The 16,399-nt window shown below is 36.2% G+C and overlaps 1 protein-coding gene across 1 annotated transcript in view; it reads left to right on the forward strand.

The window, feature by feature from the left end:
* EEA1 (early endosome antigen 1) overlaps nt 1-16,399 on the forward strand; it is a 160,121-nt gene that overhangs the window by 85,878 nt on the left and 57,844 nt on the right. The window contains exons 11-13 of the mRNA XM_081083756.1: nt 3,463-3,801; nt 14,755-14,904; nt 15,368-15,487. Of these exons, the coding sequence (XP_080939882.1) occupies nt 3,463-3,801; nt 14,755-14,904; nt 15,368-15,487 (609 nt within the window). The remainder of the gene's footprint in view (nt 1-3,462; nt 3,802-14,754; nt 14,905-15,367; nt 15,488-16,399) is intronic.

Genomic DNA, 16,399 nt, shown 5'->3' on the forward strand with positions numbered 1-16,399 from the left:
CTACCAGTCTCTAAGTGGTCTCCACTTTCGGTCTACAGGTGTCAGGGTTCTCTCCTGTGTTTTCCTTTGATTATTCAGGAAGTTTTTCCGTATTTTAGTTGTAATACCAGTTTATTCCTGGGAGCATGTCCGTGCAGCACCCACTTACTCTGCTGCCATTTTTAATCCTCCTCTCATCCCTTTTTCATCCTTCATGGCTCTCCTCTTCCCATCAGTCCCAGTATTAAGGTGCTCATGGACCAAGCGGGGGCCAGATGTGGCAAGTAGTTATGTTACTTGTATTACCACTGTGTTGCAAGATGGTATATTGATATGAACAGTGCAGTACAATGATCAAAGGCATGTTTAAATCTCAGCTTTGCCACCAACTGGCTGTGACACTCAACTTCTCAAAGTCTTTCCTCTTCTGTTAAGAAATAATGTATACCCGTTTGCCTCTTAAAATTGATATGAGTATTAAAAAATTAATAGTGCTTAGACCAGTTTCTGGTGTTTAGTAAGCACCTCAGTGAATGTTCATTTTTGTTTTTTATTTGGTAAGTGTTGTGATACAGGATTGGGTCAGAACCAAGGTAGGAGTTTTCCTAACTTACTGCCCAGTAACTCAGGAAATAATTTTATAGAAGACATAACATTTTAGATTAGTCTTTAAGGATTCTAAAGATAATTTTACACAGCAGTGGGGTTAAATATACAGGAGGCATGGGAACATGCAAGATCACAAAATACGAGATGTTGGAGAGCTACAAATAGGTCAGTTTGTTCTTTCTCATCAAGCTGTTTTGAGGAACAAATAAGATGAGATGTCTGAAACCACTTTTTAAGTGATCAAGCATTAAAAAAAAGTGCTTTTTTTTTGCATTCATTCTCACTACCTGGGCAAATAACAATTGAACAATGGAGCCTGAGATAGGGAAATTAACTCTGTAAAAAAATATGTTGAGAGAACAATTGGTGAAAAAAATCAAGAGGACTAGACATTTGGAAGGAAAGAAGAATTTTGCTTACCCAAATGATAATTATGTTATGAGTTAGGCTTAACATTCATTCTATAATTTAAACTTGAATAGGATATATTTTTGGGGAGCACAATTTGACTCATTGAGTGTCTAAATTGTATTATGAAAAATTTATTTAGAATCATAATATGTGACTTTGCTACTGGCCAAGTCATATTGGGTTCTTTCAATTGTAGCTTCCTTGTCTGTAGAATGGGGATGATAATGTCTATCTTATATTTTGTTGTACGGACTTATATTGATAAGTACAAGTACAATTATTATTTTCTTTAATGGATTCTGCTGTACTTTAAAAAAGCAATATTAAAAAACCATGTAATCACTATACTCTTTTATTTCTGATTCTATGGGAAGACCATAATAAAAATGAAAAGCTTGTAGTGTTAAATATAGTTAGACTTTTGTATGTAAAAATTATATTGTGAGTGGATTAGGTTCTTACAAAACAAAGTGGTTTAGGTTCTTTTAAAGAAGATTTAATCATCTCCCACCTCTGCAATAAAGCAGATAGATTTTGATTAATTTTTTAGGACAAGTCAATTTTAAACAGTCAATGGTTGTTATGTATTTTTGCTTTTTAAAGATTGAAGCTGTCTTAGGGGTCATTTATTTATAGAATTGTTGGGATTACTTGGTCACTTTATAAGTAAGCCTGTGGGGAAGAAGACTAACTTATTACCAACCTTAATTTTTGTAGCATGTTTTAAAATTATATCTTCTTCAAGTTCTCAGTATTTGTGACCATGGTTATATTCATGAAATTCAATAACTTAGAATTTTCTTTAAAAAGATCCAATACATTTATAGATCACCAAATAGATTTGACTTAGCCTGCAAATTCTAAAATAAATGTTATTTTCTTAAAAGAGAAAATGTAAAATCATGTCAAGAAAGATTTGCAGTTACTAACTAGTAACACAAAAATGTTTATAAAAAGATCATTTTTCTAACATAGTTTGACTTAAAAGTATTAGTTTTTTCTCTAGTATTTTGGTTCTGCTACTTCTTGTTTCTATTCTGTCGGTTGGTCAAGGCACACATCTCTTGGCTAATTTTGCTACGAACTTCTTGTTGCTCTTATCTCTAAGGTTTCTCCCATCTTGTCTCTCTTATATATGCTTCTGTCATCTTTCTGCTTTTTTAAATATTATATTCCTACTTGGTAATTTACATTAATGTACTTCTCAGGTAGGTTACTGCTACCTTTCTCTCTTTGGTGCCTAGATTTATTACTGCCCTGAGGTAATAGTGTTTACTGTTTCCCCACATGCAACTTGTCTGTTCCATTCTGTCTTTTTGTATAGAGCAGATGGCATGAGTCATGTATACCTATTACTTAACTCCTCTGACCACTTTACCAAACTCAAACTTTATTTCTAGATGATTGGAATTTACTAGTTAGCTTCACCTGACTTTGCTCATTTTATTTTGTAAAAAATTAGGCTCTTAAATTTGACACAGTTTTTGTATTAATCCACTTTTGCTTGTACATCATGCTTTAACTTACTTAGAAAAGTAATTTTTAATGTGGGTGTTTCATTTATTTCATTTTTTGTGTGTGTGTGTTTCATTTAGATTGTAATCTGTTTAAAGGCCAGGGGCTTTGATTGTCCCCTACCATTTTTATATTATTCCCTTATATACTTTGAATATAAAAACTGAGTAAAATAAATGTCCATGGATCGACTCTTCTGGTGCTTATAGTGGCTTCTTATCCCAGCTTTCTTACACAATTAAGTCAAAATTCTGATTTATATTTTATGTGTAAATATGTTGATTTAAAGTGTTCAATATTAATTGTAACAACTCCACTGAGACCAGACTTTGACATCTGATTAGTCTTGTTGATTCATATATTTGATTGGTAGTATCATTTTTACATTTTGTACTTGATAGTATTAAGTAAATTAACAAAATATAAGCAGGTAAGTGATACTTTTAAATCACTATTTATATACTTAGAGAAATATTTGAATTAGTCTTAAACTTGTAACTCTTAAAAATGGTCCTTATTAAGAACAAAAATAAGGAATGAGTAGGACCAGGCATACTAGAGCAGTGAATGGTATTGTTATGCTAAAATACTTATCAGCAAATCCAGAAATGATAGTTGCCACAACATATTGTTATCCAAGATAATTTTTGATGCTAGAAGTGTAGTTTTAATTTATAACTCAAATGGGAGAATAGAAATATTCTTATCCTAAAGAATCTAGTAGATTTTAGGGTTTTTATTTATGTCAAAATTGCATTAGTAATTCTTAAATTATATTAAGTTAGTATGTAATAATTTAATTCTTCTTGGTTAGAATATTTTCACGGTTTTTATATTGTAATATTGACTAAAACATTTAGTAGGAGATGGTATTGCTGTATAAATTCTTTGAATAATTAGAATAATTAAAATATTAGAAAAGGAAAAATTGTTAAATTGATATTTCAGAACTTGACTGAAAAGTTGCTGAAGAAAGAACTGGACTATACTCAGTTAGAAGAGAAGCATAATGACGAATGTGTGAGTAAAAAGAATATACAAGCAAGCCTTCATCAAAAAGACCTAGATTGTCAACAACTTCAGTCAAGATTATCTGCTTCTGAAACCACACTGCAGAGAATACAGGCAGAATTAGGTGAAAAGGGAGAAGCTACTCAAAAACTCAAAGAAGAATTATTAGAAGTAGAGACCAAGTACCAGCATCTTAAGGCAGAGTTTAAGCAGCTACAACAACAGAGAGAAGAAAAGGAGCAGCATGGATTACAACTCCAAAGTGAAATTAATCAGGTAAGGGATGTTACTTTTATGTATTTAATTTCTCCTATGGTTTCTTCTTAGTGTGCCTGATGGTTATTTGATCATAATGTAGTTCATTAAAAAATTCTCATTAAAAAAATTAACTTTTAATTTTCACAACTGTAGTATTGAGTCAAACCTCATTTTCTTTCATTTCAGTTTCCCTTAATAGGAGAAAAATAATGATATTATCTATCATTTAATAATGTGAAGTGTTTATGACTTAATACATATAATTGCTTAGGACAGTACCTAGCTCAAGATAGGTACTCTCAGCACATATTAGCTTTTGAAAATGATTCAAATTGTTGACCATTCTTTGATTTAATTTTTTCTTACTAAAAATTTAAAATATAATTATTTTAAACCAATAATATAAAAATTAGATATATTAAAAGAAAACCTATTAGTCCTAACAGCTATTTCTTATAGATAAATGTCTATCAGATGAAGTTCAATGCAAGTATTGACTTTGCTATTAACTTAATTTTAAAATTATGTATTCTAGTTATTTCTTATAGATAACATTAAAAGTTGATTGAAAAAATGGAAATTTGGGGAAGAACAAAGTCCTCAGCCAGTTTTTTGGTAATGTTCAATTATTTTCACTTAAGTGATACTTGCTTTTGTGGCATCAATTTTTCTGTCTTCTTGGCCTGAGATATTCTTCTATTCCTCTTCTACTTGATAAATAGTACTTATTTTACTTGCTACTTTTCTAGAAATCTGTTTCTGAACAATGCCTCTTCTAACCTTCCCCAAAAGATGGCTTAAGCATGTACATATCTTGATTGTTTTACTTACTACAGCATAGTTATATTACCCTATGTCTTTCTTCACTAGACTCTGAACTCTTTGGGTACAAAAACCATGTCTTACTACTTTTGTATCCTCACTACCCGGCACATTGCTTATTTATCAGAAAATGTTTTAGTGAGTAAGTGAAAAAATAAATTCAGGCATTCATAATGAAAGGAAACAGAGGCTTGGAGATATCAGTGAATAACTTAAAAAAAACTTAGATATTTGACTTTCAATCCAGAAAAACAAATTGGGCATTTATGGTTTCTAAAAGACACCATGCCTTAGTTTTAGGAGATACAGAAATGGAAAAGGACACACTACCTTAAATGATTATGTAAATGTCATTGAGAATAAGAACAGTGCTATCCTCTACCAAAGAACGTGAGAATTATAGTAAAATGATCCCATATACTATGAGAATTTGGGAGAGTTCCTCTCCTTATTTTTCCCCCATAGTACTTCACCATATGTAATTATTTTGTTTAGTTATGTGATCAGGTAAAGCTTTCTGTAAGAGAGAAGTGGTGCTTGAAATTGTGAACATTAGATGGGTTTAGGCAAGTAGCGTTTTGTAGGCAGGAGGAGCTTTCAGGCTGAAGGATTGCGAGAGTAAACTAGTGGCAGGAAAGTATTATAAAAACCAGGAAGGGCAGTGATTTGCTCTTAGAATAAGACATGTGTAATAGGAGTGGACTATTATGGAAGAGCATTTGGGACTTTTATGTAGGATCTTGAATATAGGCTGAGAAATACAGGCTTTATTTGGTTGTCAGTGGATGGAGGGGCATTGGGAATTTTTGAGAACCTATTCAAACGTGTGTGTGTGTGTGTGTGTGTGTGTGTATATGAATCCTTACCTGAGGATATTTTTCCATTGATTCAGAGAGAGTGGAAGGGAGGGGCAGGGGAGATAGAGAGAGAAAGAAACATCAGTGTGGGAGAAACATATCAATTGGCTGTCTCCCACATGCGCCCCGATTGGGGATGGAGATTGAACTTGCAACCCAGGTACATGCCCTTGACCGGGAATCAAACCTGTGACCCTTCGGTCTGTGGGCTGACACTCTAACAACTGAGCCACACTGGCCAGGGCTCAAACATATTTTTATACAAAGATTTGAATATATGATTATTGGGCTTAGTCACAGTTCTAAACAAAATAAAAAGGTCATACTGAAGACCTTGAAGTGATACCATTTATCTTCTTTCTTTCAGCATGCTGTCTGGATTCTACCATCAAAGTATGTTTCAGATCTGTCCACTTCTTTTCATCTACACTGCTACTACCCTTAACCTAAGCCTCCATCATTGCTGACCTGGGCTACTGTATTAGCCTTCTTACAAGTTTCCCTTCTTCTAGTGACCTCCTTAATCTATTCTCCATACAGAAGTCAGAGACATCTTTTTAAAACATGAAGCAATATCACTTTATTCCTCTGCTTAACACTGCTTAAAGTGGCTTTGCATTACATTTTGAATTGAAATCAAATGTTTTAATTTGGTAAGCCTCTATGTAATATTGCCCAGACTATGTCCTCAAATGCATCTCCTGTCACTGTGAAGCCATGTTGTTCTTCTTTTAGTTCCTCAAACACACCAATATGTCAAAGGCTTTCCTGCCTTAGGTCCTCTGCCTGTGTTTTCTTCTTAGTGTATTCTTGACTGCAGTTCTTCAAGGCTGGCTCAAGTGTCATTTTTGCAATAAAGCTTTCTGGGACCAACCTATTTAAATAGCTTGTTTTCCATATAGTCTGACCGACCCACTTCTTTATTTCAGCAAGCTTCTTCTTTCTTGTTCTCTATAACACTTTATATTGTATATTAATTTTTTGTTTACTTCCATATTGTCTATAATTCCCATTGGACTGTGAGCTTTCTAATGTGAGGAATTTGTTTTATTTTGTACTCTATCTGCCTCTGTACTTAAGGCTTTCAGTAAATATTTGTTGGAAGAATGGAAGTAAACCTCACCTTAAACATTTTTTTCAGTATCCGTTAAGTGTATAGGCATGAACTGGGTTTGTTTTGCTCTCCACTCTATCATAATCAGTGTTCATTTCAGTGCTGACAAAATTAGATAGTTGGCAATTGTCAACAAAGTAACAAAGTAACATATATCCCTTATATTTGTGTTTATGTGTAGTTCTAAAATAGCCACAGATGTGCTGATAATGATTTGTTACTTAATGAAAAGATTAGATGTCATCAGTTTTACTTTAAAAAATTATCTAATATGCCATGTTGAAAAGCACAGTGGTTTATCTGTGGATTTAGGAAGCAGCTGCCTAAATTCTAGTTCTGTGGCCTATAAACTGTGTGATCTCAGGTAAGTTATTTAATTTGTGCCTCAGTTTGCTCGTCTATAATATGAGGATAATAATGGAACTGTCTTTATAGGGCTATAAAGATTTAAACTAGTTACTAATTGTGAAGCATGTAGAATAGGGCCTGGCACATAGTAAGCATTATAAGGAATATAATGAATAAAGAATAATATACATATATATATATAAAACAACTAGGGGCCCGGTGCACGAAATTCGTGCACTGGGTGTGTGTGTGGGGGGGAGTGTCCCTCAGCCCAGCCTGCCCCCTCTCACATACTGGGAGCCCTCAGGCGTTGACCCTCATCACCCTCCAATCGCAGGATCGGCCCCTTGCCCAGGGCTGACGCCTCTGGCCTAGGCATCCGGCCCAGGCAGCGGGGACCTGCAGTGGCAGCGGGGGCGGGGGGGCGGGCCATGATCTCGTGGGCTCCGCCCCTGCCCCTGCAGGACGCCTCTGGCTGAGGCGTCCAGCCCGGGCAGCGGGGACCCACAGCTGCAGCGTCCCCACGATCGTGGGCTTCGCTTTAGGCCAAGGCAAGGGACCCCTAGCTCCTGGGACTGCCAGCTTCGACCATGCCCAGCTCCCATCGCTGGCTCCACCCCTACTTCCTGCTATCACTGGCCAGGGCGGCAAAGGCGCCTGATTCTCCAATCATGGCTGGGGGGCAGGGCAAAGGCGGCCCCAGGGCCGCCTTTGCCCTTTCCCCCAGCTCTTAGCTCCCCCCTGGGTTTCCAATCACTGTCAGTGGCAGGGGGCTTCTTCCTGCTTTCCCTTTCGCCTCCCTGCATTGTGCCTACATATGCAAATTAACCGCCATCTTGTTGGCAGTTAACTGCCAATCTTAGTTGGCAGTTAATTTGCATATAGCCCTGAGTAGCCAATGAAAAGGGTAGCTCGTACGCCAATTACCATTTTTCTCTTTTATTAGTGTAGATTTACTAAAGAACATATACATATATGTGTATATCTTAAAAATGTGACTTTAAAGTGGGCCATTCTATTAATAATTCCAGTGTGTATTTCTTTTTACTTTTTTCTTTTTTAAAAAGATATTTTTGTTTTTCAATTACAGTTGATGTTCTATATTATATTAGTTTCAGGTGTACAACTAAGTGATTAAGCATTTATATAACTTATGATCTGACACCATATAAATCTACTTTCTAATTCCTAAGCAATTATGGGAAATGCTTTAACAAAAATCTAAGAATATGGACATACATGGCTAATAGGTGACAAACTGAGATCCCACAGGGGCCTGGCATGTAATGAGTTGGTGAAGGAAGCCCACTTTGAGCAATGGAGAATGACATCTAGAGGAGATGGCTGCCGCTCAAATCCAAACAACTGTGCATGTGAGAGTGAAGGCTCAGGCTGCCAGACGTCCTGATGCTTCAAAAGATGAAGTGACAGATTTTTATGTGGAATTTCTCAAGTTTTACATGTTGATATCTTTTTCTTAAAAAAAAAAACCAAAAAAACACACACACAACAAATCCCAACGTGGGTCAAAAATATTGAGTCTATGGGCAGCCCCTGCTCCCCATTGAGACTGGTGGGAGATGTGTCTTTACAGGCACACCTCATTTTATTGCACTTTACAGACATCAACATTGAGGCAAGGCCCTCCATCAGTAAAAACATTACAAGTCTCTGGAGCCTCAGATGATGGTTGGCATTTTTTAGCAATGAAGTATTTTTTAATTAAAGTATATACTTTTTTTTTTTTTAGACATAATGCTATTGCACACTTAAAAGACTGAAACCTAACTTTTTTATGTGCTGGGAAATAAAAAAATTCCTGTGACCCACTTTATTGCAGCAGTCTAGAACCAAACTGGAAGTAACTCTGAGGTATCTGTATATGGATGATGCAGAGCATTGCTTAAGAGCAATGACTGTGTAGTTATTTGGACCTAAGTTTTAATAGCTTACACAGTTTGTAACATTAGGTTAAGTTCCTAACTTCTCTAAGCCTCACTTCAGCTATAAAGTAGGGTCCACTTTATACTGACCAATGCCATGCTTTTCCAAGAGGGCAATAAGGTCCGCTTCAGTGAGCAGCTGAGGTGGACTCCTCTTCCTGCCCATCGTCTCCGCAGTGCTGGCCTGAAAGCAAGAGCCTCTCTCATAGACAGGGAGGGTTTACAGAGAGCAGCGGAAGGATCAAACAAATCATTCTGCTATGGAATTCCAGGCCAAAGACAATTTCCAGTTTGAAGAACATGCCCTGGTCCATGCAATCGCCCTAGGGTTGGGAGCATGGCTATCTTCCTCTTCTCCCTGAAGCCTATGGGGTGAGGTACTAGATTCTGACTTATCCATATTTATCACTATGATTTATCACCTTGTCACTCCAGCGATCATATGGCTACAGAGCCAGATAGTTTTGGGCCAGAATCACAAGACCATAGACCACAGTCGTTCCTGAGAGATGTCAGTCTTCATGGTAGTCTCCTGCCCCTGAACACCCTAGGAACAGCAAGCTAGGAAATGGCAAACAATAAACTCATACAGTTGCTGTTCATCTCCCGTGGGGGTCTTTCACAGATTCAGGCAGTAGATTGTGAAATAGGAGAATTTCGACATTGACATCTCTTTACTGCAAGCTTGCAGGTGTATTTGATGGGGTGGATGGGAGGGTGAACGTGGTTGACTTGTTCCCATTGCCTGGGGTGAGGCCACCCCACTCTTGAATGCAAAAGATCTGCCAGTGTGGATCCCAGGCCTGCTGTTCCACCAGTGCTGTCAGGTTTAAGTCTCTGGGGAAAGTGTTTCAGTCCTGGGATAACTAAATTACCCTTGAGTGTAGAGCTTTATGGCAATTCTCATGGTTTCCATAGTGTCCAAAGCTTGAGTCCTCCACTTGCTCTTTGCCTTAGAACTGACATCCACCCTGGGGTTCTCCATGCACAGCTGGTAGAGGACAAGACAAGCCGTGTGGTTAAAGAGATGATGCCTTATCCAACTGAATTCTACTGTGCCATCTCTATGGTCAGGAGTTACTTTAATTTTGTGAAAGATTCTGGCACAAAAAGCCTGAATAGCTTTAAATCTCTCCACCACAAACCCCAGTGTTGGGAACTGGCAGCTGCCGTTACTGATCGGCTGCTCTGCCACCATCTCGGGAAAAATCTTCTGAAGCTGCAGGGTCTGGAATCTGGTGAAGGCAGTTCTAGTCCTAATGTCCAGCTCCTGCTTCATGTCCACAGCATCGCTCACTCTCTTATTAGGTTTTCAGAGGCTGAGGGCTCTGTGGTGATCTCAGAGAAACTGGCTCTCAAAACCTGCAGACTGGGACTCACAGACTTGTATACTTGGATAATCTCAAAACCAATATTTTCACCTTCTCTAACACAGTTGGTCCAGATCGCCATTGCCTGACACTGCTGAGTCTCTTGTTCCAGAGTTTTCTTGATGTGTACAAAGTTCTCTGGGCAGTACTTTTCAATTTCTGCTTCAAAGAGGGCAAGGGGATTGCAGCTCTGCCATTTACAAAACTGCATGTGGAAATCATGAGCCAGCAAATGTTCAGAAACCCAAGTCATTATTATGGTAACATCTGACCATACAAGTGATAATTAAATTCATAGATCTTGTTGAATTTAGAAAGTCCTCTCAGCTTTATGCAACCCTAGGACAGCAGGTCAGTGATCCCCTTGGCTGTGTCAGTTTTCTTCACCACCCAGAGGACTTTCCGCATGTCTCAGAAGGCCACCTCCATGGTGGATGTGGAAAAGATACAGCCCCTGAGCTGATGCAGACACCGGACTGTGCAGCGGGTGTCAGGTTAATATCATCCCGGGTGCCTATGCTGGGGACTCAGAGGTCAGGGCCACTCCACACCTACCCTAAGGGAACTAGAGCCTCAGGAAGCCATCAGTGCCCACAAACTATTGGACTTCAGAGCTGTGTCATATAGCCTTCTATTTTTACTTTTAAAAAATATATGTTTTTTAAATATTTTTTTATTGATTTCAGAGAAGGAGAGAGAGAGAGAGAGAGAGAGAGAGAGAGAGAGAGAGAGAGAGAGAGATGATGAGAGAGAGAATCATTGATTGTCTGCCTCCTGCACACCCCCTACTGGGGATCGAGCCGGCAACCTGGGCATGTACCCTGACTGGGAATTGAACTGTCACCTCCTGGTTCATAGGTTGAGGCTTAACCACTGAGCAACACTGATGGGCTATTTTTCTTTTAATTTAACCTCTTTTTCTTTAACATATTTACTCTAAAATGGTATACCATCACTGTATAAGTTATTTGGGCCTACTGCCATTCTTGGCAAGCTTCAGTTTGAGATTCATTAATTTATTAAAGTTCAGGGATTTATCAGGAATCATACAGTAATGAATGACAAAGTTATTAAAAATACATATATTTTTTTCTCTCCCCTTTAGAGCAATAGTTATCTTTAATTCAGTGGTTCTCAACTCTGTCTGCACATTGGAGTCACCTAGGGAAATTTAAAAATTAAAATATCTATGCCTCACCCTTGATCCAATTAAATCACTATCTCTGGTGTATGCCTGGACATTAGTATATTTAAACATTTCCTCTGTGGTTATACTGGTCAGTTGAAATTGAAAACTACTGCTTTTTAAAGTGTTGCTTTTTGGCAAGTGATTTCTTAACTCTCCTGAATCTAAATATTATATTTAAACTTTTAGGGAAGAGGTCTGATTGATAGCAGGAGATTCTTATCCAGCAAGTTTAGGAACTAGATATGGGTGATGCCTGTTTGTAAGAGGTTGAGCACTTAGATGCTTGCAATATGAGCTTACTTTGAAAGCCTCCTTAGCTTTCACATATCAAGATTAGACCTAGTTCTTTTAGTGAGAAGGAGAAGGTTTGGATAGTTATCTATAATAATAAAAGCCTAATATGATAATTAGACCAGACGTCCTTCTGGAGGAAGCCAGGGCTGCCTGGGTCCCGGGTGCCTGCCAACCACTGGAGTGAAGCCCGGGTTCCAGTGCCAGAGGGAAGCCTGTGCCAGCAACTGGGGGAAGGAAGGCGTACTCTTACACAAATTTTGTGCATCGGACCTCTAGTTATATAATAAACCCTTGATTTTGAGGACCTCTATTTAATATAATTAGGATTTAACAGTTAAAATTTCTACTCCATATGTAATTTTAAAATGCTTTTAACCAAGATTTGCTTATAACTAAATTAACAGGTTATTTTTTATTATTCAGTTATGTTTAAAAAAGATTTTTAATTGATTTTTATTTTTTTATTAATCCTCACCCAAGGATATTTTTTCCATTGATTTTTAGAGAGAGTGGAAGGGAGGGAGGCATGGGTGGGGGGGGGGAGAGAGAGAGAGAGAGAGAGAGAGAGAGAGAGAGAGAGAGAGAGAGAAAGAAATATCGATGTGAGGGAGACACATAAGTTGGTTGCCTCCCGAATTTGCCTTGACTGGGGTAGGATCTACCCTGCAACCCAAATATGTGCCCTTGACCATCATTCAAACCTGTGGCCCTTCAGTGCATGGGGTCAGCACTCTAACCATTTAGCTACACTGGCTAGGGCTGCACTGTTATATTTAACAAATTTTAGTGAATAGGCCATATGTTGGAAAAAACACTTTAGTAATTTCACTGACATAAGTAAACATTACATATCTATAACTATAGTCTACATACTTTAATCCAAGTGTTACCGCTAGTAAACAGTGTTCAGCCAGTGATTAGCACATGATCACACCGCATCTCCTTTGGTAGTTTCTTCTGTCGTTGGTTCTATTGTTACGTGGGGTGACTTTCTGCAGCAGATTTAACGTGTGCCAGGCCGATGTTCCTGCGTGCACTAAGCTACACCCCAGCCGTGTGCATTTGTTTACTTGTGGTGACTGGTAAATGCAAGCATTTACTAGACCTATTCAGTATAAATTTAAAATTATAGTAGTACATAAAGAAAACTTTTCTGCAAAATTAAACTTTTCATATATACTTAATTTTAATTATACAAATGTATCTGCATAAGTAAAAACAGGCAAACTAATTTTTCAGTTTTTTAACATATGCATTTGGAAAACCTACTTTATTATATATGTACTTTTAGCTTTAATGGGTACCCCTTCACTCGAATTAGTCTGTTATATCAAGGTTTTACTGTAGTGCTAACTCACTGCATTTTAAAAAGAAGAATAAAAAGGAGATAGATGCTAGGGTGCTGGCTAAGGACAAAGATAATAAAAATTCATTGTCTTTATTATTGAGTCCTGTTTTAGTTAGATGGAAGCAAGTTTTACTTTAAAAGTTTAACTTTTTTAAAAGCATAGTATTTATTTTGATAGCCATAGGTTGTTTCATAGCATAAGAAAATAGCAGGTGTCTACTTTACTGAGAGAACTTTATCTTTTCCCTTGCCAATTATAAATTTTTATGGAGAAATATGCAATTATAGAGCATATGAGTATAAATATGGCATAAAGGCTACAGAGTCTTAATATTTTAAGATTTAACATAATTTTGATTGGCAGCAATTATATAGAATGTTTTTTATTTTTTAACTTTTAATTATTTCAGAGAGGAAGGGAGAGGGGGAGAGAGAGATAGAAACATCAGTGATGAGAGAGAATCACTGATTGGCTGCCTCCTGCACGGCCCCCACTGGGGATTGAGCCTGCAACCTGGTCATATGCCCTGACTGGGAATCGATTCTTGACCTCCTGGTTAATAAGTCGACGCTCAACCACTGAACCATGCTGGTCGAGCTGTTTTAAATTTTTTAATGTTGCTGAAGCATATGCATTTATTTTGAGTTTTGAGGCTGGTGTGTCAGAGCATTCTTAGTGTATAAGCCTTTCCAAATGTCCTGCATTCTTATCTCCATGCAGAAAATTTTTTTCTATACTACCAGCACTTGTGCAGCAATTCCTTTGAAATTAATACAAACTTTTATTTTTTTAATGGAACTACCCTCCCTCCCCATCCCAAGAGAAAGTAACTATTATTTCTGGTGGTATTAGAAAGAATAATGAATTTGAGTTCTGATTTAGTTCCAGGTGTAATTTCTCTTTTACTTTTAACTGGGTGGCAATTTTAGAGTTAGTGAATGAAGATCCCCCAATATATTTTTAAAAATTATTTGCTCTATTTTATTTAGAAATATTGTACCATTTTGAGGACTTTGGAATGCTTTGTGTTCTCTTTAATACCCAATGTAAGAAGTAAATTGTGGTGGTTCATAAATACGAAAAAACAGTAGTAATGATTAAAAATACTGTCTATCCCAGCCAGTGTGGCTCATTTGGTTGAGCATGGTCCTGTACACCAGGAAGTTGCCGGTTTGATTTCCCTTCATGGCACATGCAGGGGTTTCAGGCTTGATCCCCATTAGGGGCATGCAGGAGGCAGCCATTCAATGTTGCTCTCTCATCATGTATCTATATCTTCATCTCCCTCTCTCTGAAATCAATAAAAACATATTTAAAAAATATTGTGGAATATGCCTATGCTCTGAGTGTCTTAATTTTTAACTTTCACTTTGTTATGTTAAATTCTTCAAGAGATTCCAATACTTATGTCCAAACAAGACCTTTTGGTTCACTGTATTTTTTAAAAGAGCAAGAAAGTCAGAAAATGTGATGTTTAATTACAATTTTATGGGATTCATCATAATTTATGTGGTTAAAATTGAGTTGGATCATGAAAATTATGATATTGTACTAATATTGGTGGAAAATAAAACATTTGAAAGCTAGGTGGCGCTAGTGATGTCATGCATGTGTTTATACATATATATGTATATATATGTGTGTGTGTATATATATTATATATGATTTTTTTTTATTTTTTAAAGTTACATAGCAAACTTCTGGAGACAGAACGCCAACTAGGGGAAGCTCACGGAAGGCTGAAGGAGCAGAGACAGCTTTCAAGTGAGAAGTTGATGGATAAAGAACAGCAAGTAGCTGATTTACAACTCAAACTTTCTCGTTTAGAAGAAGAGGTAAGCTAGCATTTCAGATAAGTTTATGTTAGCAAATTTGTTGATAGAGTTGAGGTATCTTGAATATTGTTATGATTCATTCTTTTCAATAAATGATAATTATGATTGTAGAAAAAATAAAACAAATATTGATACCATGGCTTAGATTATTGTTAGAAGAAATTTTTATGTAATTCCTTGATCACATTCGAATACAAGACACAATAATAAAATAAATGGGATCCTGGAGAAAGAATTGAATTCTTCTCAGGATGACAGTCTGTTCTAGGGACTAGTTTCTTAATCATGATATTATATTCTATAAGCCATGAGATACTGCATATAAGGTTGATTTTATTATATATTGTCTGAATTTAGTTTTTTCTTCAGACTAGGGAATTGTGAGATGTGAAGTAATACCTGATATTTATGATTGATAACATTATGCCTCTAAGTTGTCATCTGACAGTCTACATTTTTTAAGTTAAAGGAAAATGTAACAAATTCCACAGAACTGCAGCATCAATTAGAGAAAGCAAAGCAACAGCATCAAGAACAACAAGCTCTTCAGCAAAGCACTACAGCAAAACTTCGAGAAGCTCAGGTAACTGTTATTTGAATTATTAGCCTTTTAAATAAAAATAGCCAAAACTTTGTTTTGCTAAAACTAGATAATGCAAAATACTTGATTATGAAGGATTTTGATAATTTTTAGTATCTGGATAATCAGAAAATCTTTTTATTGCTATGTTGAAATTTTCTCTAAAATATTTTAAAATTATTTATTATAAGTAAATTTATTTCTTTAAAAATCTTTAGTTATTTAATTTCTTTATTAACTGAATGTATATTAAACTTATTTATTTAAATAAAGTGTATATTATTTAAATTATTTTTATACCTAATGTATTATTATTTAGTATTGCTATTATTATTTATTTATTTTTCAATTACTTTTGACATGCAATATTATATTAGTTTCAGGTGTATTATTTAAATAACTTATTTGAAAAATAAAAAAAATACGAATAAAATTTCTTGATTTAGTTAGCCCAGTAAAAAGTAACATTTTGTGTTTTCTATGGGAGAACATAGTGTTTGTTGGTCATGTCTTTTCCTGCTTCAGAACTATCATATGAACATTGGCATTTTTGATATAGAAAATATAAGTGGTTAAATTTATACAGATTCTACAGAATAGCTTAGAAAATTAAAAGAAGTTACATTTTTGTTTTGTTATGGTGAGGGGAAGAGGGTGCCCAGATATTTGAAATGAATTCAACTTTAACACTCACTTCCTTCACTCTTTCATTAATTCAATGACTATTATTGAACCCTGTATGTTAGGTCCTGTGGTACTCACTGAGAATAAAGAGATGAGTAAGACAAGTGCTGCCTCCTGGGAAATGGCAATCTAGTGCTATGTACACATAATACATATTTTTTAAATATATTTTTTATTGATTTCAAAGAGGGAGAGAAAAAGATAGAAACACCAATGAAGAGAGAGTATCAT

This window comes from Myotis nattereri (assembly GCF_964212035.1).
Source record: "Myotis nattereri genome assembly, chromosome: 2".
In the NCBI taxonomy this organism is placed as follows: Eukaryota; Metazoa; Chordata; class Mammalia; order Chiroptera; family Vespertilionidae; genus Myotis; species Myotis nattereri.